General features: G+C 37.8%; 2 protein-coding genes across 3 annotated transcripts; one reads left to right on the top strand and one right to left on the bottom strand.

Annotated features, from left to right (window-relative positions):
• Window positions 1-697: 697 nt before the first annotated feature.
• LOC115922717 lies at window positions 698-22,829 on the bottom strand. Of its 2 annotated transcripts, none has more exons than XM_030982167.1 (2): window positions 22,150-22,829; window positions 698-3,458 (listed from the first exon to the last, which is right to left on the bottom strand). In XM_030982167.1, exon 2 carries the CDS (start codon window positions 2,731-2,733, stop codon window positions 1,822-1,824), a length of 912 nt encoding a protein of 303 aa, XP_030838027.1. In that variant the 5' UTR covers window positions 2,734-3,458; window positions 22,150-22,829; the 3' UTR covers window positions 698-1,821. The 2 variants fall into 2 exon arrangements, with proteins under 2 accessions (XP_030838027.1, XP_030838026.1); XM_030982166.1 differs by lacking the exon at window positions 22,150-22,829 and adding an exon at window positions 4,811-5,138.
• LOC105438230 lies at window positions 7,079-17,909 on the top strand. The gene is made up of 10 exons (XM_030982165.1): window positions 7,079-7,351; window positions 7,829-8,032; window positions 9,196-9,329; window positions 9,973-10,239; window positions 10,765-10,991; window positions 11,559-11,994; window positions 12,494-12,800; window positions 13,403-13,616; window positions 16,032-16,223; window positions 17,038-17,909. The coding sequence occupies exons 1-10, from the start codon at window positions 7,316-7,318 to the stop codon at window positions 17,511-17,513; spliced, it is 2,493 nt and encodes an 830-aa protein (XP_030838025.1). The 5' UTR covers window positions 7,079-7,315; the 3' UTR covers window positions 17,514-17,909.
• Window positions 22,830-25,656: the final 2,827 nt, after the last annotated feature.

Raw genomic sequence — 25,656 nt, forward strand, 5'->3', positions numbered from 1 at the left:
AGATTATTTAGGTAGAGGGAGAGAAGAAGAAGACAACATGATTTTAAAAAAGAATTGAACGAAAGGGAGAAAGCGGGGAAAGAATAGTACGAGAGACATTTGTGGAAAAAGCAGAGGTATGGATAAAGACATTGACATTATGTTGAGAGAGGAAAGACATAATTAATTGTTTATTTAAAAAAAAAAATATTTATTTCAGTTCATCTTTTCGAAAATTTCAGAGTCACCTTCTAAACTACAGTTCTTTTCAAAATGGTATTGAGTTTCACCTCGTTCAGTAATACATTATTGTAATACATTTTTAATCTTATGCTAATGTACAAGTACAAGGAACACTGACACGTTTTCCAAAAACAATTCAAGTTCACAATTTCAATAAACAACTATAATGAAAGAATGGTCAAGCATAAAATCTGGCAAAGCACTGGCAAATAATAAATTATTTAGTGAATATCTACTACCAAGATTCATAAATTATGATTACTTGTTACATAAGCCCATAACCTGACAAATTACTCACACATACATCAAACTCAACACAAACTTACTGACACATTACAACATAAACCTGTCAGAATAATGTTTCAAGCCAGGTTCAAGAATCCATTTTCTTTGTATTCTATTGGATTTTGAGATGCTGATCCATAAAAGTTTCTTGATATTAAAGTCTAAGAAAATTGTGCATGCCTTATTAGAAATAGATGAATATGATGATGGTTCGTTATAAAGAATTCAGAACTTCTTTATTATTTCAATACCCTTTTTTCCTCATCGTAAACTGACCCATGTGAGAAAAAATAATAATCAGCACCCATCATTATACTGTATTGTCGAGTTTCTGCAACCATCTCTTTAATTAATGAAATCCCACAGGCAGCTTTGGCATAAAATTGGAAATTGGCACAGCAGAGGCAAGTAAATCGTCAGAAACTCAGCGTATACCATGTGAGTCTACACGAGCAATACAATATACAACCAATTAAATATCTACATTCCTAGATTTCATTTACAATTATGAAAAAATGTGAAGTTTATGGATTTTGTGCAATTTAAAATGAAATGTGGAAGCACATAATTATATACATGTACTATTCAAGGTTTCTTTCTTTGCTTAAAACTTTCTTACGTGTTTTAAAACCTTCATCTACTGAATGGCGAGGTGTGGCCTTCAAGGTATATTCAAGATATCATGTACGAAAGTTTCAAACCAAGTTATTCAATGTATAACAAGAAAAATCATTTAGTTCAGCTTTATCCCTCTCAGGTAGTAATATTATGATTTTATACCTAAACGGCATAGTGCTTGGTAAACCGGTAAACATAACAGAGGACTAACCAAGATGGTGGATATCACGTGATCACGTATAAGCGCTTGCTATATAAAAGATATATGGATTGCTTTAATATTTGAAGCATCGCTGTTTCTCTACTGGCTCTGCCCCGGCGCGCCTCGGGGTCATAGCAGGATGTAACATCCCCTTGAGCCTATGGAAACAGCGATGCCTCTCACAACGTCAATATATCTATACTTTTCCTCTCTTTCCCACAGAGCCAATGAAACCTCAAGTATGGATATATTAACTTTATGTAGACATCGGGTTGGCATTGTAGTGAACGATATTAAATTATGTTTGAAAGCATTTAGAGTGTGCCTAGCTTTCAATAATTTGTAGGAAAATGAACGTTTTACAGTAAAATGTATATGAAGATTCGATCTGATTTGAAGGTTCCTTTTTTTGAGAGCAGTGCCAAATTTAAATTTGAGCTGTCTTCACACTCTTCTAATTTTCGTGTACATGATTTGGTTTAATTAAGTGAATGTTATTTTGATATTTTCTCAACTTTGCAAGCTTCACGAATAGACAAAACAAGACATATACCGATGATAATTATTAAGATTCCAATTACAAACAAATAAATTACGTGTGTTACAACATTTGACCAGTGATTCTTCTTTGCCTTTTGTGTTGCTTCTTTGGTTGGAATAGAAGTGGGACTTTGTGAAGATGTCGAAGCTCCTTGATGGGTTGTAACCACGGCAACAGGACAGGGCTCTGTGAGGTTGCTAAAGCCAGCCCATGTGTAGTCATTGCATTTGCACCTATCAACTGGTTGTCCTACAAGAAGAGCGCAACAAAATGCAGGCTGAGAAAACCTCACCCACATGGTGTGCTCTAGAATACCGTCTCTATCCCGAGGTTTTCTCACAGGAGGTACCCTGATCTCATTCTGATAGCAAACGATTTCTCCAAGCAAACTGACAAACCAAGCTGTGCATTCTAATAAGCGCCAGTCATCAGCAACAGTCTCCTCTTCCCATCCGCAAGACGCCTTACCCGGTGGATAATCAACTCTCAAACCAACTCTTGTGTCCTCTAGGATATTTCCATCACCAGCATATGCGGTGAGAATATATCCGCCTTCGTCGGACCTTAGGACAGGGTAGATTTTAAGTTGGAGAAGACAGATGTTACTTTCATTTTTTATTCGAAACGCAAGTTTTTTATTCTCGGGCAATGATAATGAATCTGGATTAGTTGAATCGTAAAACGGAGCCCATATTCCATTTCTTAAAGTGACTCGTGTGCTGTCACAAGGGTAACTAAAATGAAGTTGTTTCTCTTCCCCTACCATAGCACTCACTCTTGTAATATCACCTTTGCTGAATGTAAGTGAGAAAAGAACAACGATCACAGTGCTAATTTTAGAGGAAACTCCTGAACGCCTGGCCATTTGGGGGTAAAAGCGTTGACTCAATAAAAGTTTCTCTATTAAAATGAAAGAGAAGATGAAAGACAAAAGGAGATTAAACTATTTCCCTTATTTAACTAAAGTGTTAGTAATTTCGATTTTTTTTTTTCTTCTTCCAAATTAAGTCACGTAGTTCAGCAGTAATTACTTTAATTCATCGGCAATGACCGGTGGACAAACTCACACTTGGAAGTTTAGGCAGGGTTTAAACATGAAATAAAGATCTAGGCGGCTTTCGAGAATACAAGCTAGAGTGTTATTCCTCTCCTCTTGTGCCAAAACTCAGTGTGAATTATTTATCTTGTAAACAGGTAAATAGTCAGTCAGCCAGCAAATGGACAGATGATCTGGTTGGCAGTTAAAAAGCTGATCCCCCAAAACGGCTAGACTCCTTTGTCTGTTGATCGTCATAAGATAGATGCTTCTTGAAACTGGGCAAAGCGATTGTAAGGTTATAGGTAAAGCACACGAAGCACATGAATTATCATAGATCAGTTGAATTGATCTTCACTGATTATTGTTGTTGATGAAAATATTCCATGGCCAGTCGTAACCGATTGATATCCATGCACCCGTTCATAAACTGAGTTTCTCAAAATACCTGAGGAAATTGTTCAAGAAAAATATCTTTGTCCGCAGATGTCACTTATTGCTGCCTGAAGTATATATCCATTATATCCAACAACTAGTCATTGCTCACAGGTATTCTGGAAAAGAATAATCAGATAGAACGCAACAACTAAGGAAAATGGTGTAATGATCCCCTTTTCTTTTCTTTTGATTGAATGATTTTATTAGTACAGTATATTAAGTATACTGAAAACATGAAATATACAAGAGTAAGGCCTGAATTGACAAAATATCCCATGACAAAAATGAATTGACTTAAGCTATGGTCACAAATCAGAGCAGCGACCGACCGATCAGTAGCCTGCTCGGTCGCTGCTGGAATTAGGCATCGCCCAGCGATTAGGTCGGTGCCCGGGCGGCGACCGCCCAGGCATCGAGCGTATTTTGGGCGGCGAGTGAAAAGTGAGCAGGCGCCGCCCAAATTTTAACTCCGCGCTAAAACTTCAGCGGCGACCGAGCGATGCCCTAAAAACGAGCGGTGCCTGGACGGCAGCCGCTCGGTGGCTGGGCAGCCGCCGGGCAGAATTGGTTAAAAACTCGCCGCTCGGCCGCCGAGCAGTCTACTTTTGGGTAATGTGACCATAGCATTAGTTATGATTGATGCATTGGTTTATATAAGTTTACAATGAAAAGACACACAATTTCTTCTAAATACCGACATCCATTTATTGTACCGTTTTGTCAATGAATAGACGTGCGGTGAAAAAAATTGATTTCAAATTGTTCATTATTTACACAGAGGCGTATCTATATAGAATTATGGCGCCCGGGGAAAACATTGAATTACAGCCCAGCCAAAATTATAACTTGAAATAGCGAAAGGTATTATAAGCGACCGCACGGCAGACTTTTGCATCTTACCCAAATTTCGCAAGGAAACACTGCGATCTAGCGGTTGAATTCCGAATTAAGATAATTAAAATCATTTACGTATTAACTTCTTCCTCCAATTGGTAACTGATGTTGATTATTTTTCAAATCTTGAATCCTTATAAATGTCATTTTATAATATCCTGCTTCTGGAAGCGTGTAACTTTTGTAAAAATTGTGAAACCTTTACAATGCTACTTATAAAATACACCTTATAATGAGATTACCAGGCAACAAGTGTGAGAGCGCAAAGCGGATGACCTTTAGAAAATGTATGCATATCAAACAGTCCAAAACATCTATTTGTAATGGGTATTAGGAGCCAATAAAGTTTTAATTTAAGGAAATGTTCCTATTTCTCTCTTTTGTTTTTTTAACCCCCTACTTTTATTTTACGCCGAGGCACGTGCTTCCTTGCCCAATCCCCCGACCCCCTCCCAAATAATAATAATAATAATTTAAAAAAATTAAAATTAGGATACGCCACTGATTGTAGATTCAGTAGGCAAGCATACATTCGTTAAAATCAAATAGTTCATTTTCTTAATGTGAAACGTACCAAGAGCTTTTTGGAAATGGACGGTGCCTGCACGTGGTCATTCTGGTTGCATTCCACCCTTCATATAAAAAAAACCATGTCCAAATTCTAGAAAAACAATTCTATCAAGGCGCAATCCAAGATTGATGCTCCCTTATCCACCTAAGTAGCCAACGTGAGAGAAAATGGCGACTAGAAATTTAACTGAAATGCAAATATGAACAAATAATGTTTGCTCACTTTTGCGGGGACAATAAAATACGGAACTCGCGTGGTTTGCCCTTTACCCCTGTTTTTCTTCTCAGTCATGTATAGGCACAAAGGATTGGTCGCCTTCCAGCAACAAAGGTTTCACATTAGATGTCTATATCGGGAATCCGGGTTTTCCCACCATTCTATGAAGGGAGGGGAGAGGGGGGGGGGGGGGTGACATCCTTTCCGGCCTCTTAGGGTTGAATTTGATGCATTTAGGGTATTATTCCATTATACAGGGCGTATCATAATAAAGGATATTGAAGTTTAATGACGATTTATATGAAAACTACTGATTTCATAATCAAGCATTTTATGTCTGTTGTAAAGGACAGAATGTCCTCTTGTTAATGACACCCCGATCATACTACTACTGTCACAGTTGACTGAATAACAAAGCATTGCTGTCCACCATGTGAAAGGTGCACTGTGCCAAGTTTGATAACATTTCCTTCTTAGACACATAATCCACTCATTGTTCAGCATTTCAATATGTCTGGGCTGACACAAGCACTAATCTTTAGAATTTATCTGTGAATGCTAACTTGTCACAGTGCACCTTTCACATGGTGGACAGCAATGCTTTGTTATTCAGTCAACTGTGACAGTAGTAGTATGATCGGGGTGTCATTAACAAGAGGACATTCTGTCCTTTACAACAGACATAAAATGCTTGATTATGAAATCAGTAGTTTTCATATAAATCGTCATTAAACTTCAATATCCTTTATTATGATACGCCCTGTATGCCTACTGATTGTTCAGATCTATATAATTCATGAAGGGTAGTCAGTCGCGAACAATATTATTTGCCTGATATGAATGGCTATTGTAAACAATGTAAAGCGATGTGAAACCATTTAAATATGTGTAAAAGCACTATATAAATGATTTTGTTACTCTCATAAAATAGATGTAGGTATATACAAAAGAATCTACCTGATATTTGTGTAAGGAGGGGCTCTCCTTTTTTCGAAGGATCTTGGTGCCTATGGTTTGTAACTCCGAAAAAAACGATGCAGAGTTCTCTTTTATTTTTGGAATTATAAACCTCGGTAAAAACCACATAAATCCGGTATAAGATATAGTCCCGGTGAACGAAAACTCAACACCGACAACTTTTATGTACTTGACCTTTCTGTGAGCAAAATATTATTTACATTCATTGACATTTTAAAGAGAAGGTTGAGTACTGGGAAGAGGTGAAAAATAATTTGTGAGCATTACTCATTCTTATTATGCAAGTGTGGAAAAACATCAGTTAAGACATGTTCCCTGAAAAGCATGGCTCTTCAAATGCCTTCATATTCTAAATATGCATGTAACACCGTAAAAATCGGGGGGGGGGGCCGGTTTTTTACGCCACGTGTTCGTGTAGTCCCATATACATCTTTCTGTGCAAGTTTTCGTAACTTTACCAAGACTTGGCCAAATTTCTTATCATTTTGATGATTCCAGAACCTTCCAATACACACAAATTCTTTTATAAATGTAATGCTTCCTGGGAGAAATTTCAATAGTTTGAACATATTTGTGGCTTACACCCAGTAAATAAGATCGATTGATCGATCTGTAATTGAAAAACAAGTCAGAAAAAATCTTGGAACCAGCGGGATTTGAACCTGCCATCTACTGCTTGCCGGGCAGCGACTCTACCACCAGGCCATCACTGGTCCATGGCACAGTCACGATGAACTAGAAACAAATACCCAAGCTCTCCTGATTCATTCTGACTTATTAATATCCATTAGTCCGCCATAGGACAATAACTTTTATAAATGTAATGCTTCCTGGGAGAAATTTCAATAGTTTGAACATATTTGTGGCTTACACCCAGTGAAATTGAAATTTCTCCCAGGAAGCATTACATTTATAAAAGTTATTGTCCAATGGCGGACTAATGAATATTAATAAGTCAGAATGAATCAGGAGAGCTTGGGTATTTGTTTCTAGTTCATCGTGACTGTGCCATGGACCAGTGATGGCCTGGTGGTAGAGTCGCTGCCCGGCAGCGTTATTTTTTTATGCGGCACAGATTGGGGCATGGTGCGTGTTAAACCTATGGGAAGTACGTTCTTCCCCTTCTGAATAGTGTCTGCACGCCGAGACTAGTCATGTTTCAACTTTCGACGAATCGACACACGTACATCATGACATACACGCTGTCGAGGGTCGCGGAGAATTGCGCCACTTTTCGAAGTCAATTGCGCTGCCGCTCTATCGCTATACGCATAGCACTGCGAAGAAGTTTGAATATCCATCGCGAACTATGTCATGATGTGTTTGGATAACGTTCCTCTTCGTTTAAGGGTAAGTTTTATTGACTAATTATTGTGATATTCTCCTTATTGACGTGCTGCCTTCTCTTCAGATTTCCAATTTCATTTTAATTGTTGATGTAATGATTTTCCATACGGTACGTGGATTACATGTAGTCTAACACTATTAAAACATCACTCTAGCCTAGTCTAGGCCTAACTAAGTTAGAGTAGGCCTAGTACTAGCAGCTAGCGTGAGGGTGACACACATCAATGCCAATGAATGGGGTTTTGTAATAACGGCACTCAAAGAATTATGCCGACACTTCATCCCAAATTGTCCGTTAATTAGCTAAACACTAGGCCCTAGGTGTAGTGTAACCTATTTTTGTTATAAATTTGTTCATAGGCCTAGCCCTAGGGCTAAGTTTATAGATTCATAATCAATATTTACTTCTTCATTTCTTGTCTGCGTTTGTGTGTGTTTGTAAATTGTAATCATTTTATTCTTTGACTTTTGCACATGCAGGCAATATTGCCAGACGATCTAGTTCAGGACATACATGTATGTTCCTTCAATGATGATGATGGTCCCAACTTTTCGGCAACCTTTCGCCTGAAGACGAAAACAATTGATAGTTGGCAGCAGTGGCTTTCGGCTTTTCAAGAGACTAAAGTCACATGGAGGGTAAAAACAACCATGCCAGCATGTGGTCGATCTGTGATATTCAAGGTAGGACACCAACCATGTCCATTTCATTAGATTGAATTAATTATACTTTTTACCATTACCATCCTGTTGTATTTATTTATGTCTTACTATTCCTGAACAACAACTTTTTTGTTTTTTGTTTAGATCTACTGTTCTTGCATTCTTTGATATGTTTAATGTCACTACATTGTTATTTATCTGTGACCAGTGAGCAACAAATTTCCATGTAATGGACAATAAGATAGATAGATAGATAGAAATGGTTAGTAAAAAGATCATCGCAGCCAATGGCTGAATTGCGATCCATTTCACAAGGTTATATACAATACAATTGCAACTCAAATTGAAATAACACAAAATATGACATAAATCAATAATCAAACATATAGACATTTCATAAAAATTCATTGATTGTATTCATTTTTGTTAAAAAAAGAAAGAGATAGGGAGAGGTGTAGGAGAGGGAGAGTTGGAGTGATGACAAAGAGAGAGGAGAGAAAGAGAGAAAGGAAGAGAGAGAAGGGGGACAAAGAGAGAGACGGAAAGAGAGAGAGAGAGAGAGAGAGAGTGAGAGTTGAAGAGAGGAAGAGACAGACGAAGGGTACCCTATCATTACAGATGAGGGGAGATGGCAAGAAATATTCAGTAATGCAGAAAATTGAGATAAAAACTATCAAAATTCATTCACATAGTTCAATCATGGACTGTGAAATTCTAAAAATACAATTTATATATAAGTAAAAGGTCAACTATAGGCAATCCATACTTCTTAAGGCAACAAAACATAAACAACTTCCTATTACACCTTTTTGTGAGATCGGATACATGACTATCCCACTTTAGGTTTGATTGTAAAATTATTATTAAATCAATTCAGTTCAATTTATTAAATTCATTTTTGTCAAATATTATGAACTTAAATGTTATGTTTTATGTTGTATGTTATGTGATATAGGTTATGTGTAATATGTTATTTAAATACTGTTGTGTCAAATACTTATAATATTGTAAAAAGGTTATTGTAATTGATTGTCTTGGTTATTGAAAATGAAATGTAATTGTAAAGCTAATGGAAACAAATGCTTCTTTTTTCATGTTTCACTTGTCCTGTGTATCTTTCGATATGAAGTCATTTTTTGTATTAGCGATTGCATAAATTTTGTATTTTTATTTTGACTCTTCAGAAACAGTACAGATGCCAGCACGGGCAACAAAGAAACAAACAGTACTCACATTTCCACCCAAAAAACACAAATTGTGTATCAACTATGACAGTGACCATCAGGAAAACCGAGTATTCAAGGAAAAGGCAGAGCAGGTGGGTAAAACTCTAGCATTGCATATTCATTTTTACAGAGGGTCTAATTACAATGATTATCCTGTTTAATATCAATATATGACTGATTCAGTTCTATTTTATCAGTCGGAGGGGGTGGGGTGTAAAATCTTGCCTTCAGGGTGCCGTTGCATAAAACTTGCTATTATAGTAACTTTGCTATTATAGAACCTTTTCATGGAATACTGGATTTTGATTGGCTCTTGAGCAACGTTACCATGGTAGTTACCTAAATGAAAGCATACCTAAATCATACCTCAATGAAAGCCCTACATAAAGTCTGTGTGGGAAAAAGCAACAAACTTAATATTTGATTTAATAAATTGATTTGTTTCTGATGTGTTTCCAGCAATGAGTATTACAATACTGTAGTGGACAAATTTACCTTAAATATTAATTCTGCGAAAAGGGATTTAAAAACTTTTTAACAGAGAGTGGGATGTTTATTGAGAAGTGAATACCGGTAAGCTATATTTGACCATATCTGACTATACATTACCATTCTATACTTTAAAAAAAATGGGGAAAAAATGAAAATAAAAAATAAACATTCTATGCTAATGATTACCATTTTTTTTCTTCTTTTCTTTTCATTTTTTTTCTCTTTTTTTTCTTCTGCATACAGGAGTTTAGATACCCACATGCCGGAATGGCCAACTCAAGTGGTGATAGCCTGGAACCACAACCATGTATTGGACATCCCCGCCTCACTCAAATACAGGGATGTGGGTGAGGATGCAGTGAAGAACCTTCAAGAACTGTTCGAGCAGGGGCATTCTCCACAAACCGCTCTCACCATATTGCATAGTGATATGCAAGTTGATGACCCTGAGGGATATATCACAAAATCTGCCGACAGGGCTGTGTGTCCAGACCTCCAATTTTGTTATAGGTAAACAATTTTTCCTATCATCATCATCATTACCATTCATTATTAAATGTTACCATTAATGATAACGCAGTTGATAAAATATCTGATTTAAAATGTATAATACAAATAAAAAGGAATAAATATTTCTCTTTGCTCAAATTTATTTCAAAATGTTTGTTCCAGTTGTAATTCCATTTAATTTCAAATGTCAAATACATTCAATTAAGACCAAGTATTGCACATAACGGCACACAGTGGAGGTGCCTTGGTCAAGTGGTCTAAGGCCCTTGACTGGAGATGCGAGAATCAGGGTTCTCTCCCTGGCATGGCACTTGATTTAACTCAAATACTCAAGTAAATAAAATTACAATTATTGCAGGTTCTCTGTGACACTGTTGTACAGAAGTTGATATGTCCAAGGATACTATCTGGCTCATGACATATATTGAAATGCTTCCTGATGGTCTTTCCTTATCGGTTGCCTGAGAAATTTGGAATAATGAATGATATGTGAGTTTGTGTATTGTGTTTTTTTCTACAATGCAGACTGTACTACCACATTTTTAAACAAAAATATGGAGCTGGGAATGGACAAGAGATGATTGATGCCATTGAAGAGAGAGTGTTCGCCCCATACAACGCTGAGATGGGAATGAAGTGTGTGTCCATGACCAAAGAAGATGACCACATCATCATAGCCATTTGCACACCAATGATGAGGAGGGTACACACAACAAGACAGAGTGGAGAGATGGTTTTTATAGATTCAACAGGTATTTCAGGCCTAGTATTATTATTACAATGATATGCTTACAAGTAATTTGAAAAGTAAGATATATTCTTTTGCCGACATGTAACCTTTTTAGGTGGCTTTGATCTTCATGACTCCAGCCAAATTGTAACAGAATATGGTAAAAAAAATTCTTTCCAAATTGACTTGAATTGCAATGGAAATCAACATTAATTTTTTCTCACTGGATGTAAAGTGGAATAAATGAGGTATACATAATTATGTATTATTATTATTATTAATAATGTAGTGAACAAAATACAATACAGTAAATCCTAACAGTCAATAGTGGGTCTGGCTTATCATGCTTATGAAAAATGGATACCTCTTGCGAGGTTGGATGCTTTATTACAATCACCATTTCATACTTAGTGTCAGTGGTCATTATCTATAGAGCCTGCTGGAGAAAGATCTCATCTTGTGCAAACTTGGCCCACATTATACATGTAATACTATAACTCTAATGCAATTCATGCAGTACAAAATTGTTGATCATGTTATGTGGGTCTGTACATTAACTGTTGTAATGACTTCAGAACTCATTTTGCAGGTAATATTGATCGCCATGGTAGCCGATTATTCATACTCTTGACACACAACAGTGCTGGTGGTCTACCTCTGGGTATTATGATAACGTCATGTGAACAGCAGAGTGTGATAGAGAAGGGTTTGAACCTTCTCACTGAGGTGATGCCTCCTGATTGCTTCAATGGTAGAGGAGCTGCTGGGCCGAACATCTTCATCACCGATGATTGCACAGCTGAGCGGACAGCACTGCGGAATGTCTACCCCTCCTCCACCTTGCTGTTGTGCATATTCCACGTCCTTCAAGCAGCATGGCGCTGGTTGTGGGATAGCAAGCATGGAATTCCCAAAGGTTCAAGACAACCCTTGTTCCAGAACATCAAGCGCATAATGTATGCATCTACCCCCGAAGAAGCTGCCACAATACACTCAGATGCTTCTGAAGACCCTCTTACATTAAGGTATTACAGTTTGACTTCAAATATTGGCCTAATCATAATCCATGGAAAGAATAGAAACAAAATATATGTAAGCAGAAGTGTTCTGATTGTATTTCAATGAAACCATGATGCATTATATGATGTAGTGATGAATTTATTAGATTTCAGATTTTTTGGAGTAAAGAGGTGAAAGGTCACACATCTGTTTTGATATAATTTCAGCTAATTACAGTGACAAACTGCAAACTTATATGATATTTCAGCCAAATTCGGGGCACTTGTATACTATGATGCAACACAAAAACTGATTGAGACTAAGGTCTGTTATATCTTAGGAACCTTTATCATGAGATTGAGTAAATTCATGCATAAGGCATACATTTGCCTGTACAGTGCAACATTTTTCATACCAATAGAAACTGTCAGAACACATTTGAAATGGACATTAGAATTGCACACACAACAGTGCCTTAATTGTTTGTAAATTTGCTCATTCATCTTCTAATTTCATTGTCTACAGATATCCGAAGTACCTAGAATACCTGAACGCATTGTATGAGAGGCGAGCCTTTTGGGCACTGTCATTCCGATCATCCCTTCTTGTCCGCGGAAACAATACGAATAATTACGCGGAAGCTGCGATGAGGGTGCTAAAAGATAACATTCTTCACAGGACCAAAGCCTTCAACATCCCTCAACTAGTGCACTTCATCTTGTCTCGCCTTGGACCGCATTATCAGAGAAAACTTGTTGCTGTTGCAAACCAGAGACCCATGATATCTACTCGAATGAAGCCTACAAGCTGCAAAAAGGAAGATATCTCAAAGGTATAAAGTTATATACTTTGGCATGATATCAAAGGTGTTGATTTTGTACCTGCACCTTGAATGGCATAAGATTTGATCCAAAAATTCAAAATTGTGATTTATATGTTGTAAACTTTTAGAAATATAAACGATAAATCATTTGAAAAATTGGGCCATTAATCACATTATATTTTGTAATATTAATGTAATTTTCAAATACTGGCATGCAGTAGCTTTTATGTTCTAATTTTGAATTTGGTAGACTCCAACCGTATCACAGATTGCTTTACAATTATCTAACTGCACTGGTGTGAGTTTTTGACCTTGTACGCTTTGATCAGCAGGTATTCATTTTCAAAAGGTGATAAATGAATTACACCTGGTAGTCAGACTATTTTTATGAGTTGTATAAAAATCAAATTCAGTGAGCAAGGCGTCGCAGTATTGCATGTTGCATTAATGATTTATGTGAATCTTTACATTATAAATGATTTTAGATTATTTGGTCAATAAGTTCATGTCAGGGTGTGCAAATAATGGACACAATTATTTACAAAATGATTGCTTGATCCTTCCAAGTGCTAATTTCATGCTACTTTTGCACATTTTTAATATCACTTCAGACTGGAGAGATGACATATGAAGTGAAAAGTAGTGATGGCTCCAGTTCCTATTGTGTGGATATGAGTGTGGGAGTGTGTTCCTGCCCTGCTGGCGTAACTGGAGATGCGTGCAAACACCAAGCTGCCATTCACTACCATCTCAAGGTTGCAAGTGATAATTTCCTACCCAGTACACCAGAAGAGCGAGCTATCATGCTTAACATAGCAACTGGAGGTGAGTTTTTTTTTAATGTGAAATTTATAGTACTCATGCATGTAATGAAGCTACTTTCCCCTTTGTTATAACTTGTTGAACTATAAGAGGATTATAACACACATTTTCCATACAGGGAGCCAAACATGCAAGCCTATATACCTTAATTAGGCTTTCATCGAAAGGGTGCGGCGCGGTGTGGTGTGCTCAACGCACCCATTCGATAAAAGCGGGGGGGGGGGGGGGGGGGGGGGGGCTTTTCTCGAAAGGGTGCGTCGACTAGTCTTTCGCATCAGTCGTTTAAAATGAGGATCTGGGTCACAAGGTAATGGAATGGTCTTGATTACAGATCGAGTGGTCTCTTTCGTTATTACTATGTTGATGGGGGAGACAGAGAGAAGGAAGGGAAAGAGAAGATAAAAGGAAAGGAAGAAGAATAAGAAAAGAGGGGCTCTTGCTCCCCCCCCCCGCCAAAAAAATAAATAAGAGAGAGAGAGAGAAGGAAGGAAAGAGAAGATAAAAGGAAAGGAAGAAGAATAAGAAAAGAGGGGCTCTTGCCTCCCCCCCCCCCCCCCCGCCAAAAAAATAAATAGAGAGAGAGAGAGAGAGAGAGAGAGGGAAAGGGAAAGGGAATAAAAAAGGAAAGGAAGAAGAATAAGAAAAGAGGGGCTCTTGCCTCCCCCCCCCCCGCCAAAAAAATAAATAGAGAGAGAGAGAGAGAGAGAGAGAAGGGAAAGGGAAAGGGATAAAAAAGGAAAGGAAGAAGAATAAGAAAAGAGGGGCTCTTGCCTCCCCCCCCCCCGCCAAAAAAATAAATAAGAGAGAGAGAGAGAAGGAAAGGGAAAGAGAAGATAAAAGGAAAGAAAGAAGAGGAAGAAGAAGAAAAGAGGGAAATGGGGGCAAAGGGCTCTTGCCTCCTTTTTTTCTTTCTTTTCCTTTCTTTCCTATTCTCCCTCTTTTTTGTTTTTTCTTTTTCTTTCTTTTCTTTCCCTTTCCCTCTCTTTTTCCTCCCCCTTTTCTCTTTTTTCCCGACGGCAGCGCAATTTTACCAACAATATCCTGACAAATGTCGCACCCCCACACCCCTTTTGGAGACGCCCCTACCTACGCCACTGTTGGCGACCACAAGGCTATCAATACAAATTAAGACATATTAATGAAGATTCTTTTTTAATGTTGCAGAGAGTATTTTCTCTATGAACTTGTTTAATGGAAGGACAATAAATAATATTAAAAACATGATTACTATAGCGGTATAATGATGAGAGAGATGATTTAAGTCATACTTTTTTTAATATCTCTTATTTATTTTTGGCGGGGGGTGGAGGGGGGGGGAGGCAAGAGCCCTTCACCCTTCCCACGTTTCCCTCTTTCCTTCTTATTCCTCTTCTTTCTTTCCTTTTATATTTTCTTTCCCTTTCCCTTCTCTCTCTCTCTCTTATTTATTTTTGGCGGGGGGGGGGGGGGGGGGAGGCAAGAGCCCTTCGCCCTTCCCGTTTCCCTCTTTCTTCTTATTCCTCTTCTTTCTTTCCCTTTCCCTTCTCTCTCTCTCTTATTTATTTTCTGGCGGGGGGGGGGGGGGGGGGGTGAGGAGGAGGCAAAGACCCCCCCCCCCCGTTTCCCTCTTTCTTCTTATTCTTCTCTTTCCTTTTATCTTCCCTTTCCCCTTCTCTCTTCTCCCCCATTAACATAGTAATAACGAAAGAGACCACTCAATCTGTAATCAAGACCATTCCATTTTTTTAATACATTTCCGATATACTTAAATTGGCAACTATTACCTTCTGTCCCAGATCCTCATTTTAAACGACTGATGCGAAAGACTAGTCGACGCACCCTTCGAGAAAAGCCTCCCCGCTTTTATCGAAAGGGTGTGTTAAAACGGTACTCCGCTCTCAACGCATCCTTTCGAGAAAAGCCCCCCCCCCCCCCCCTCTTTTATCGAATGGGTGCGTTGAGCACACCACACCGCGCCGCACCGCACCCTTTCGATGAAAGCCCTACCATTATGCTCGAATTATAACTTGATCAGTAATTATGTTTATGTAAAGTTCTTGTATTGTACCTCTACATTGTTTCTTTCCTTCCTTCCATCTCTTTTTCTTTCTTTATTTGACTTGCTTGTTTTTTTTTTAAATCCCTCTATTCAATATTTGTTTTTGATCTTCTTCTTTCTTTTTCTTTTGTCTTCTTTTTTTTTGGTCTTTTTCTTTTCCTTTCTTTCTTCTTTCTTCCTTCTTTCTTCTTCCCTTTTTTTCTTCTTCTTCCTTCCTCTTCATTCCATCATTGTTGTTTTTCTTTTCCTTCTTTTTCTTCTTCTTCTTCTTCTTCTTCTTCTTTCTTTTTAGGTTTATATATATATATATATATATATTTAGAAGTATTTGTTTCTGTTTCATGAAATATAACAAGAACCATTAATTTCTTTGATTATAGGTGATGCTGCTGCCCTACCACATAACTGGCTAGGTGCACTTCAAGACGATGGTATTGCTCCCCTTGAGGTTGAGGGAACCACTGACCAGCCAGATGAACAACTGGAAGAAAGACCACAGAGAGACTCCCTTGAGGTTGAGGAAACCACTGACCAGCCAGATGAACATCTGGAAGAACCTATTTCCTCACAAGGTTAGTTTTCTGTTGCATTTAATGAAATAGTAGTTGTCAAAATTGTTCCAAGTAATTAACTAATGTCTAAGGAAGGAATGATTCAATTTTGAGTTCATATCTAGATTTTAAGTATATTGTCATTGTTAAGATTTCACTCATTTTCTGGAAAAATGACAGTGACTAGATGGAAGCAGTATGTCTTTTATTCATTTATGTATTAATTTCTTCATGCCTTCCCTAATCTTCGTAATTTATTTAATTTTTTTTTTTGGAGGGGGGAGGGGGGGGAAGTAGGTAGTTATAATACTCCATCTGTACACAATTAGTTACCTCTTGATGCATGCCCCCAGACAGTACACTTACTCTCCCTCCCATATTAGCAACATATTGACTCGTTCCCAGATGAATCACCTCTAAAAACTATACCTCCCCTACAAATTTATTTGATGAACATCCCTGAAAAAAAATCAGTTACATGCATTTTTTCCTTATCCCTAGGTAGTTGTCAGCTGGAAAATATATAGGAAAGATCTGGACATAAATCCCTACACTGTTTATACATTCTGTTTGATAAAGAACCAGTACAGCTGTCCCCATCCCATAAGCAATGTAGTTTATTTGGGTTTGTTCTCCCATTTTGATTTCTTCAAAAGACACAAAGTGGATGAAGATAGTCATATGAAGTTACTGTAAGAAATGGGATAAATTTGCACTTTCCTTTTTGCCTGTATTGAAAGGAGGTAGTTGTTCTGGGGGGAGGGGGGCAGGGGAGGGTAATTGATGCATGTTGTAACAAAATAATCTGATTATCATCATTTTCATTTTTCCACAGATGGTGACACGTCACAAGAATGTGCAAATCTGGCAGTGATGTTCGACACACTGAAGAGAAAGCTGGAAAATAATCCAGAGACATTCAAGGAGCCAGTCAATGCCATGTACCATACTTTCCAAAAGATGACTGATAATAATATGGTGTCAGCCATGTTCATGTTTGGAAAGTATGGGACAACTAACTTGGCTCCCCGCAGGTTCCTTGGTTCATCATTAGGATCACACGGACCAAACATTGGTGTACAACCAACTGCGATTGCACGACGGAAAGCTGCAATGGGGGGAAGGAGACGTCTGACATCTGGCAGACCAACCAAAGATGCTGCTGTAGCTGAACATGGCTACTCTAGGACGAGGTCAGAGCGTGTGCTGGGCGTGCATCAAACAAAGAGATCCAGAGTTGCCGCTCCTCACTCGCTGAGTCATGCTACAAGCATGAATGTAGCTTTGGGGAAAACGCACAGTGCGCAATAAAAGTGTAATTGGCAAATTAAGTACACTCAACTAAAAAAAAAGAAGAAAGTAAATTCACTTTCCCATTCAGATTTTTTACAGAAGCTTCAATGAAAATTCAATGCAGCATTATAGCATGTATCAAATTAAAGGAAATGTTATGGCCATTTAAGCTAGTAGGTGAACCAAAAGAAAAACTCTAGGAATGAGTGAGCACATTTGATTGATTATTTTTTCTTCCAAGGTACAAAAGTAAAAATTGCAAAAATTGACAGTTTGTCATTCATTGTAAATGCCCTTCTACAACAGTGGGAACGATAGATCAAACTTACACATTGAGAAACTTGGCTAAAATCACACAATTGAGCCTTTATTCTCTGTTTCTACTTCCAAACCCCCCCCCCCCTTACCCTACAGCCTGCCTCCCCCTCACCATTAAAAAGAACAGAAAAAAGAGAGAAGCTTTTGCTATATCCAAATTTCAAATATGTTTTTAATGCCACTTGTAAGTGGGTCCAATGGTCTCGTTACCAAAATGTTTGTGGACAGTGTTAAATGCAACATATTCCCTACATGTTCATTTTATTTTATTCCCACAGTGTATACTTGGGTTAATTATGAAAATTTGATTTTCCTCCTGTCATGCTTTAAGATAGACCTGTGATATATATTAATGCTCTGACAATTTGAAATGATTTTATTTCTGAGAAATTGTAACTATGAATTGTCATAGTAAAATATGGGTCAGGCCACATTATAAATAACAATACAGGTATGACATTGAAAGATTGATGAAAAAATTATGTGATGGCCCAAACTACTCTGTATAACTGGCTTTAAATCTCCATCTGTTCAGTTACCAGTTGCATCAAAACGTTGGAATTGATAAGATTACCATTATTTGCATATTTTCATGAATTTAAAGTGAGGCTTTAAAAATCTGTGCACTCAGTAATTTTAAAATGCCTACACAGCTGTAAAGTTTTAAAACTTGCCACTAAGTATTCTAATGTGTAATAATTGTTATGCCTCCGTTACGAAGTAGCAGGAGGCATTATGTTTTCGGTTTGTCCGTCCATCCGTACGTCCCATTCTCGTGATCGCGTTATCTGAAGAACCGATGATGGATTCCTGCCAAACTTGGTCATGTATGTTACTTGCAGAGCTGATGAACTGATCAGATTTTAGGGTCATGAGGTCAAGGTCAAAGGTTATGCGGCTCATTATGTATGCAAAAATAGCTTGTGATCGCATTATCATTAGTACAGATTGATGGATTCCTGCCAAACTTAGATCATGTATGTATCTTGCAGAGCCAATGAACTGAGTAGATTCTTGGGTCATGAGGTCAAAGGTCAAATGTCATGGGCTCATTATGTATGCAATAATAGCTTGTGAACGCACTCTCATTAGAACTGACAGATGGATTACTCTTTAACTCAGGACGTCTTGCAGAGCCAATGAACTGAGTAGATTTTAGAGTCATGAGGTCAAAGATTAAAGGGTCATATATGTATATGAGAAATTGCTTGTAATCACAATATTCTGAGAACCTGTTAATGGATTACAATGAAACTTAAATTTGAAAAATTCTTCTGTTTTGGTTTGTAAACTGCTATGACGGAGGCATCATTTTCGACTGCGCGCAGTCGAAGTTCCATCTAGTTAGACATACATGTATGACCTATCCTGAAACTATAAGGTTCATAAATGAACTTATTAATCACTTTTGTAAATGGTACGGCTTTTAGCGATTCATCCTTGTTTTAAATGAAACTTTTAGATATTCATCAACTTGACTACAGTGTTTGTCAGATGAGCAAAAGAGCATACTTGTATGGGGTTGTTTCCTAAGTGATCTGTATTATAAATCACAGCCTATGATATCATTAACAGTCAAATCAGTTGGAATGTTTAAGACAAAATCTTAAAACTTCATACTGTTTGGTTTATAATTATTATTATTATTATTATTATTGATAATATTTGAAGTAGTAGTAGTAGTAGTAGTAATACCATTTTCATTATTATTATCAATATTATTGTTGATATCGTTCTTGTTATTACTGTTCTATTAATATTACAATTGTTCCTATATTTGTTTTTAAATTTTCATCATTTCGATTTATGATAATTACTTAATTCCTTTTTATTTATTATTATTAATCGTATCAGACATCTGAGCGGGGCAATTTTTAAATGTTATTGCCCTCAAGGTTTAATTTGTATCATTTCTTCAAAATATAAGATCACTGCTAGCTATAGCCTTGCAATTTTGCAAATGGGGTTTGCATGGCACTCATTCGTGCGATTATACGAAGACATAATTAATGTCAGACAGTACAAGAACGACAATTAAAGGAAACACAAGAGTCAGATTTTTGTTATAGTGTTTTATGTCAATGAACAAGAGTGAGCATAAGAGAGAGAGAGAGAGAGAGAGAGAGAATGTGTGTATGTGTGTGAGCGAGAGAGGGAGAAAGATGGGGGTGGGGGGGGGGGTGGGAGAGGAGTGGATGGATGGCGGTGGGGAACTTTTGCAAGGAGTAGTTGGGCATCATGCCATCTGAAAGACCATTAATTATTTTCCTTTTCCATGTGAAAAACGAAATAAACAAAACATTAGCCTAAACAAATTCTTGATAACATGAGCCCCTTCTGTTTATAGGAAAGAATAAGACAATTAATAGTATTCATAACAGAATTTTTTTTATTTTTTATTTTTTTTATTGGACATTGTGCTGTCATAAAACATGAAATAATGAATTACATAGCTGTCTGATGATGAACCTTAATTTACATTTTTATAAGATCCAACCCATTGACAGAAATTCAATTACAGTATCGTTCAAAACGTTTATCAAACAAGTAATGCAGCATGGCCAACATGATGCATGATGTATTTGAAAGGTGTTGTGGAAATGTCACACCATACTCAGGGATACCCTGCTATACTCTTGCATTACAGCCTTACAGGCATAACATATTTTGTAATACATACACACAACCAAAGCAATTAAAAAAGCATCGTGATATTGAAATACTGGTACACTGTTTAACATGTACTGTGTGTGCATGCGTGCATAGTATGTAGCGCTACTTCATCACGCACACGACCACTATTAGTCTGTAAATCAAGACCCCTTTTAAAAAAAAGCCCCAATCTGTGCCGCATAAAAAAATAACGCTGCCCGGCAAGCAGTAGATGGCAAGTTCAAATAGCGCTGGTTCCAAGATTTTTTCTGACTTGTTTTTCAATTACAGATCGATCAATCGATCTTATTTACTGGGTGTAAGCACAAATATGTTCAAACTACACAAATTCTTATATGCTAGATGATCAACCTTTTCTGGTCGGTTCCACACCGTTTCTTTCACAATGCAATCGCATGAACAGAACTCAACTTCATCTTTAATATAGAAACCCCTTTTTAAGTATACATTATGACAAAGTTGAAATGAAAGCTACGACCCATGTACAAACAGTTGTCTATAGGCCAATCTTTAATCTTAAAAATATAGATTTGTCAAACAATCATACAATTACAACTTTTATCTCTTTAGGAGTGTCGTGGCCGAGTGTTTAGGGCGCTTGACTGGAGATGCGAAGGTCGGGGGTTCGAATTCCGACACGGCACTAATAATATCCTTTGGCAAGATATTAACATGCACTTGCTACTCTCAACCCAGATGTTAAATGGGTACCCGGTAGGATGTGACCGTCATTGTTGGTCAAACAGTTTTTGAGTGTCAGGTAACGCCTGGCTGGATTGGGCCCCGGGGAGTGGAGATTGTGTGCACACAGTGTGTAAAAAAAGGTAAAAATCACGGGTTTTACATGCTTTTTCCCCAAGGCAGGCCCGGCCCCCCTCCCCTCCCCCTCCACCCTCCCCCTCCCCCCCCCCCCCCCCCCTCCCCCTCCCCCTCCTGGATCCGCCACTGGCTCAAAGGCCAAAGATGGTGGTGATTGTCGTATCAAAATTTGGGAATAGTAGCAGAGATTTTTTATTTAAAAAAGAATAGTTTATAATAAATTTAACACTGGAGATCTTTCAATAATAGGTATAATCTATCTGTGCAAATAGACAAGAACTTCACAGAAACTCTCAATTGCAATAGCGCCATCTATAAACATCTTGGTCGGCGGTCCAAATCGACGAGGGTGTTTTAAACGGAAAAACTAGGTTGATCGGCGCCACCAATACAGACAAAATTAAAGGCTAAAAAAGGGAGTATTATTTTCGCTCTTTCATTGCACATTCTAGTAAATATCAGGATTATGGTATATCAAGTGGTGAAGATAGCTTGCAAGTACAATAAATGCAATATATTATTATCATTGTTACTACGAAAGTTGCACCCCCCCCCCCCCTCACATGAATCGCCACAGACAAGAGACACATTGTTTTTAGCTATTGTGTTCTTTTAAATCTGTATTTACTGTAGATCTACTCTGTCTTGCGAAAGGCTCTGAATGGGTGCCGGGATGGATGAGAGGGGTCGGGGGATACGTGCTGGCCATTTAATATGCTCGATGAATTAACTAATAAAATAAAAATAATTGCTTTTCCCTTAACGTGAGGTATTAATTCCATAGAATTCTTAAACAAAAATATAGAAATAATACATATAATATAAATAAAGGTAATACGCCTACCTTGCAATTGTCACTACAACAAATAGGCTGCTAATGGTTATCAATATATACAATCTAGAGAGCTGTAGAATAAAAAGAAATGTATTAAAGGGATGTTACAAGATAACCAAAGCCTTGCTGGACTACTGTGACATAACGTACCTTGTTGCTTGGCGTCGCTATGTCATACGTCACAATACTTATGCGCGAGTACAGAGGTCTGTACGGAGCTCTGTAGTGTGTCATTGTGCGTTACTGATGTGTCTTTGTAGCATATTGTTGCGTCATAATGATACGCAACATATACAAATAATAACGCAACTTCATGCATTAGGACGGAATGAGTTCCTAAAGCTTATAGCTTTTGATCCATCACTCTAGGCTTACTTCCTTTGCCTCAAATCAACATGACCAAGAGGAAGATCTGAGGTTCGATGACCAGGATTACAAAAAAGTAGAAACGACTACGAGTAGAAAAAGTTTTGGATTGACCGACGCCACCCCTCTGACCCCACAACTCGTCCCTATTTTCACGAAGTGACGGATGAGCGGCGTGCAATTAAAAGAAAGTTAGTTTTGAATAAATCGCTTTCAAACTTTCAAACTATCATCTCAACCTCTTTAATGTATCAAGGGCAAATAAATGTTATATCCTGGGATAGAACATATCTCAATGTTTAGTTCTATGTTTAATTATTTCCATAATTTATTATATTTTGGGGGGGAAATGAGCTGTAAACATAACCGTCACTTCGTGAAAACACGAAATTCAAGGACGCGCTGTAATTTTGTTTTCACGAAGTGACGGCTCGTAGCCGCTCGCGTAAAACATACGGGATTTTTCTCTCGTGGATGGAATTCCCGAAATGGACACTAAATACGGCAAAACGTTATGTTTAATTGATGTACAGATAAAATAACTCGAACTACGAGATAGAGTACATTTTCCTCTTTCCGTAGATGCTTTTTTATTCCTCTGTTTGAACTTTTAACACAACCGTCATTTCGTGAAAACACAAATTACATAGAACGCTTTCATTTTGTTTTCACGAAGTGATGGCTCGTAGCCGCGCGGGTATAAAAGGCGCTATTTCGTTTTTTCAACGGCTTTTTAAAATTATCTAATATTTGTGGTGGTACACAAGTATTAAAAATCGTTATATTTATGGATATTTCAGCCGTCTCTGAACCGATTTTCATCAAACAAAGATGATTTTGTCATTTAAATGTTATGTTCATTCAAATTTAGTTTCAAGGAAGTGCTCCTTGAAACTACATCTCTTGAAGCAGCTGTAGAGGTAGTGACTGATTCTATCAAATTTTGTGAGAACATGAAAGTGCCAGAGAAAGCGATCAAAATCTATCCAAATAACAAACCATGGGTAGACAAGCAGTGTAAAGTCTTTCTAAATAACAAAGCAGAGGCTTTTAAGAATAATGACCCAGATTCAGTAAAAGCAATAAATAAGAGTTTCAGGAAATACATTGTAAATAGGAAGCGCCAGTACTGTAGTAAGGTAGAAAATAAATTTAAGGAAGGTAATTCAAAAGCAGCATGGCAAGCAGGGCTCAAAGTAATTTTTGTCCACGGGGGCTCTTCCCCCCCCCCCCCAAAAGAGCCCCCCGTGAGCCTTCTCACGGGGGCTCTTTTAGTACTGACGGGGGCTCTTTTTTATACAAATATCCATCGAATTGGTACCTACGATACTCCTCAATTATTTGCTATTTCATCATTATCATTTCAATCAGCATTTTCCCTCTTACAAATTTACAAGCTACATAGCTGTTACTGGCCTGTGTATATAAAATATACGCATACAACACTGATCTTTACGATGTCTTTAATGTGACATATCTTCTTCTCCCCTTACAAACGAGAAAGAAAACAGATCATTAAAAGGGATTAAGCGACAAATAATGATTGTGATTCAAATTGATGCGAATATTTGTTTGAATAAGCACTGCTATTCACCCGAATCTTCTTTGTAAAAACAACTTTTACAAATCTCATCCATGCTTTCTGAGTTGTGACGTTCCATTCAATGTAAAATACTCATTATAGAATACACTTCTCCTAATCTGAAAGTGATCTTACAACACAGTCGTTTTACAAAGAAGATTCTGGTGAAAAGCATTGCTTATTTTTAAAAAAATCCTTGCATCAATTTGAATCACAATGATTATTTGTCACATGATCCTTTTATTAAATAACCTTGTTTTCTGTTTTGTTTGCAGGGGGAGAAGAAGCTATGTCACGTTAAGAAATCATAAAGATCAGTTGTATTATGCGTATATATTATGATACCAGAACAAATGTTGATTATCAGAATGTCATTTTGAAATACCTCTATACAAATACCACATTGTCTTTAGCCCGTATCAGTATTACTTTGATCCAATATAAAGCTATTAATCTTTATTTAATTCAGTATAATGCTTTTCCTTAAAAATTGTTTTGCTATTTTTTAGGGTTGAGACGCTAAGAAATGGTTTCAAATGTACATTACACGAACCCTGAACCATTGCAAAATGATGGTGGTTCTCTCTCTCTCTCTCTCTCTTTTCTTTATTTTAATCATGCATTATCAACTACATTATAAAGCAGCAACCAAAAACTTAGGGTTATCTGAGATAGGTGAAAGTAAGAGTTAAAAAGAAAGTCATACTAAAACGGCGCTTCACTCCCCCCCCCCCCCCTGAAAAAAATAAAATAGATTAGTAGTCCTCCTCTCCAGCATCTCTCCCCCCCCCCCCCCCCCGCTTTAATGTCACATTTTCACTTGGCAGCCCAAGTGGGCCGGGAGGAGGGGGTTAAACCCCCTAACCCCCCCCCCTAGATCTGCCCATGTTACCATATCATTCCACGACATCTTGGTCTTCCTCTTCTTCTTTATACGGACTTTTAGATTTGCATGGACGTGGCCGTGTTACGTCCTTTTAAGGCACTGGCAGCCACACGTCATGTCCTTTTAAGCACTGGCACTGCCTTAAAAGGAGGTCACACGTTGCAGTCCACGTTCTCATCGTGCAAATCTAAAAGTCCCTAATATTGATTTACTGGTCGAGTTTCATTATTTGCTGGTCATTTGAAATCACCAGATTTCAGCGGGTTAACGCTTTCACAACGAAAAACTTCTCCACGACCATGTTTCTGCCCTTGCGCGATCGCCTCCAGCTCCAGCAGACATGGCGCGGCAGCGTGCACACGTACCGCTACTAACGGCGCAGTAGGCCTATAACCACTGATGACGGCAGCACTGCACTGCGAGCTGAATCGGTAATAACTAGGCCTATCTTGCACGCTAATCTAAGTTCCATTTCATTGGTTTAAGGTTTGAAAATTGAAACTCAATATTGTGTTAAAGTTATAACAGAAAAGATAATCTTTATTTTATAATTCCACGGGGCGATTTTTAATTTTGCAATCGCCCCCGTGAGCAACCTGACGGGGGCGATTATGTAGCTCAAGGGGGCGAATCGCCCACCGCCCCCGTGTATTTTGAGCGCTGCTATGCAATATCTGTATTG

This window comes from Strongylocentrotus purpuratus, unplaced genomic scaffold, assembly GCF_000002235.5.
Source record: "Strongylocentrotus purpuratus isolate Spur 01 unplaced genomic scaffold, Spur_5.0 spur5_scaffold_12, whole genome shotgun sequence".
Taxonomy (NCBI): domain Eukaryota; kingdom Metazoa; phylum Echinodermata; class Echinoidea; order Camarodonta; family Strongylocentrotidae; genus Strongylocentrotus; species Strongylocentrotus purpuratus.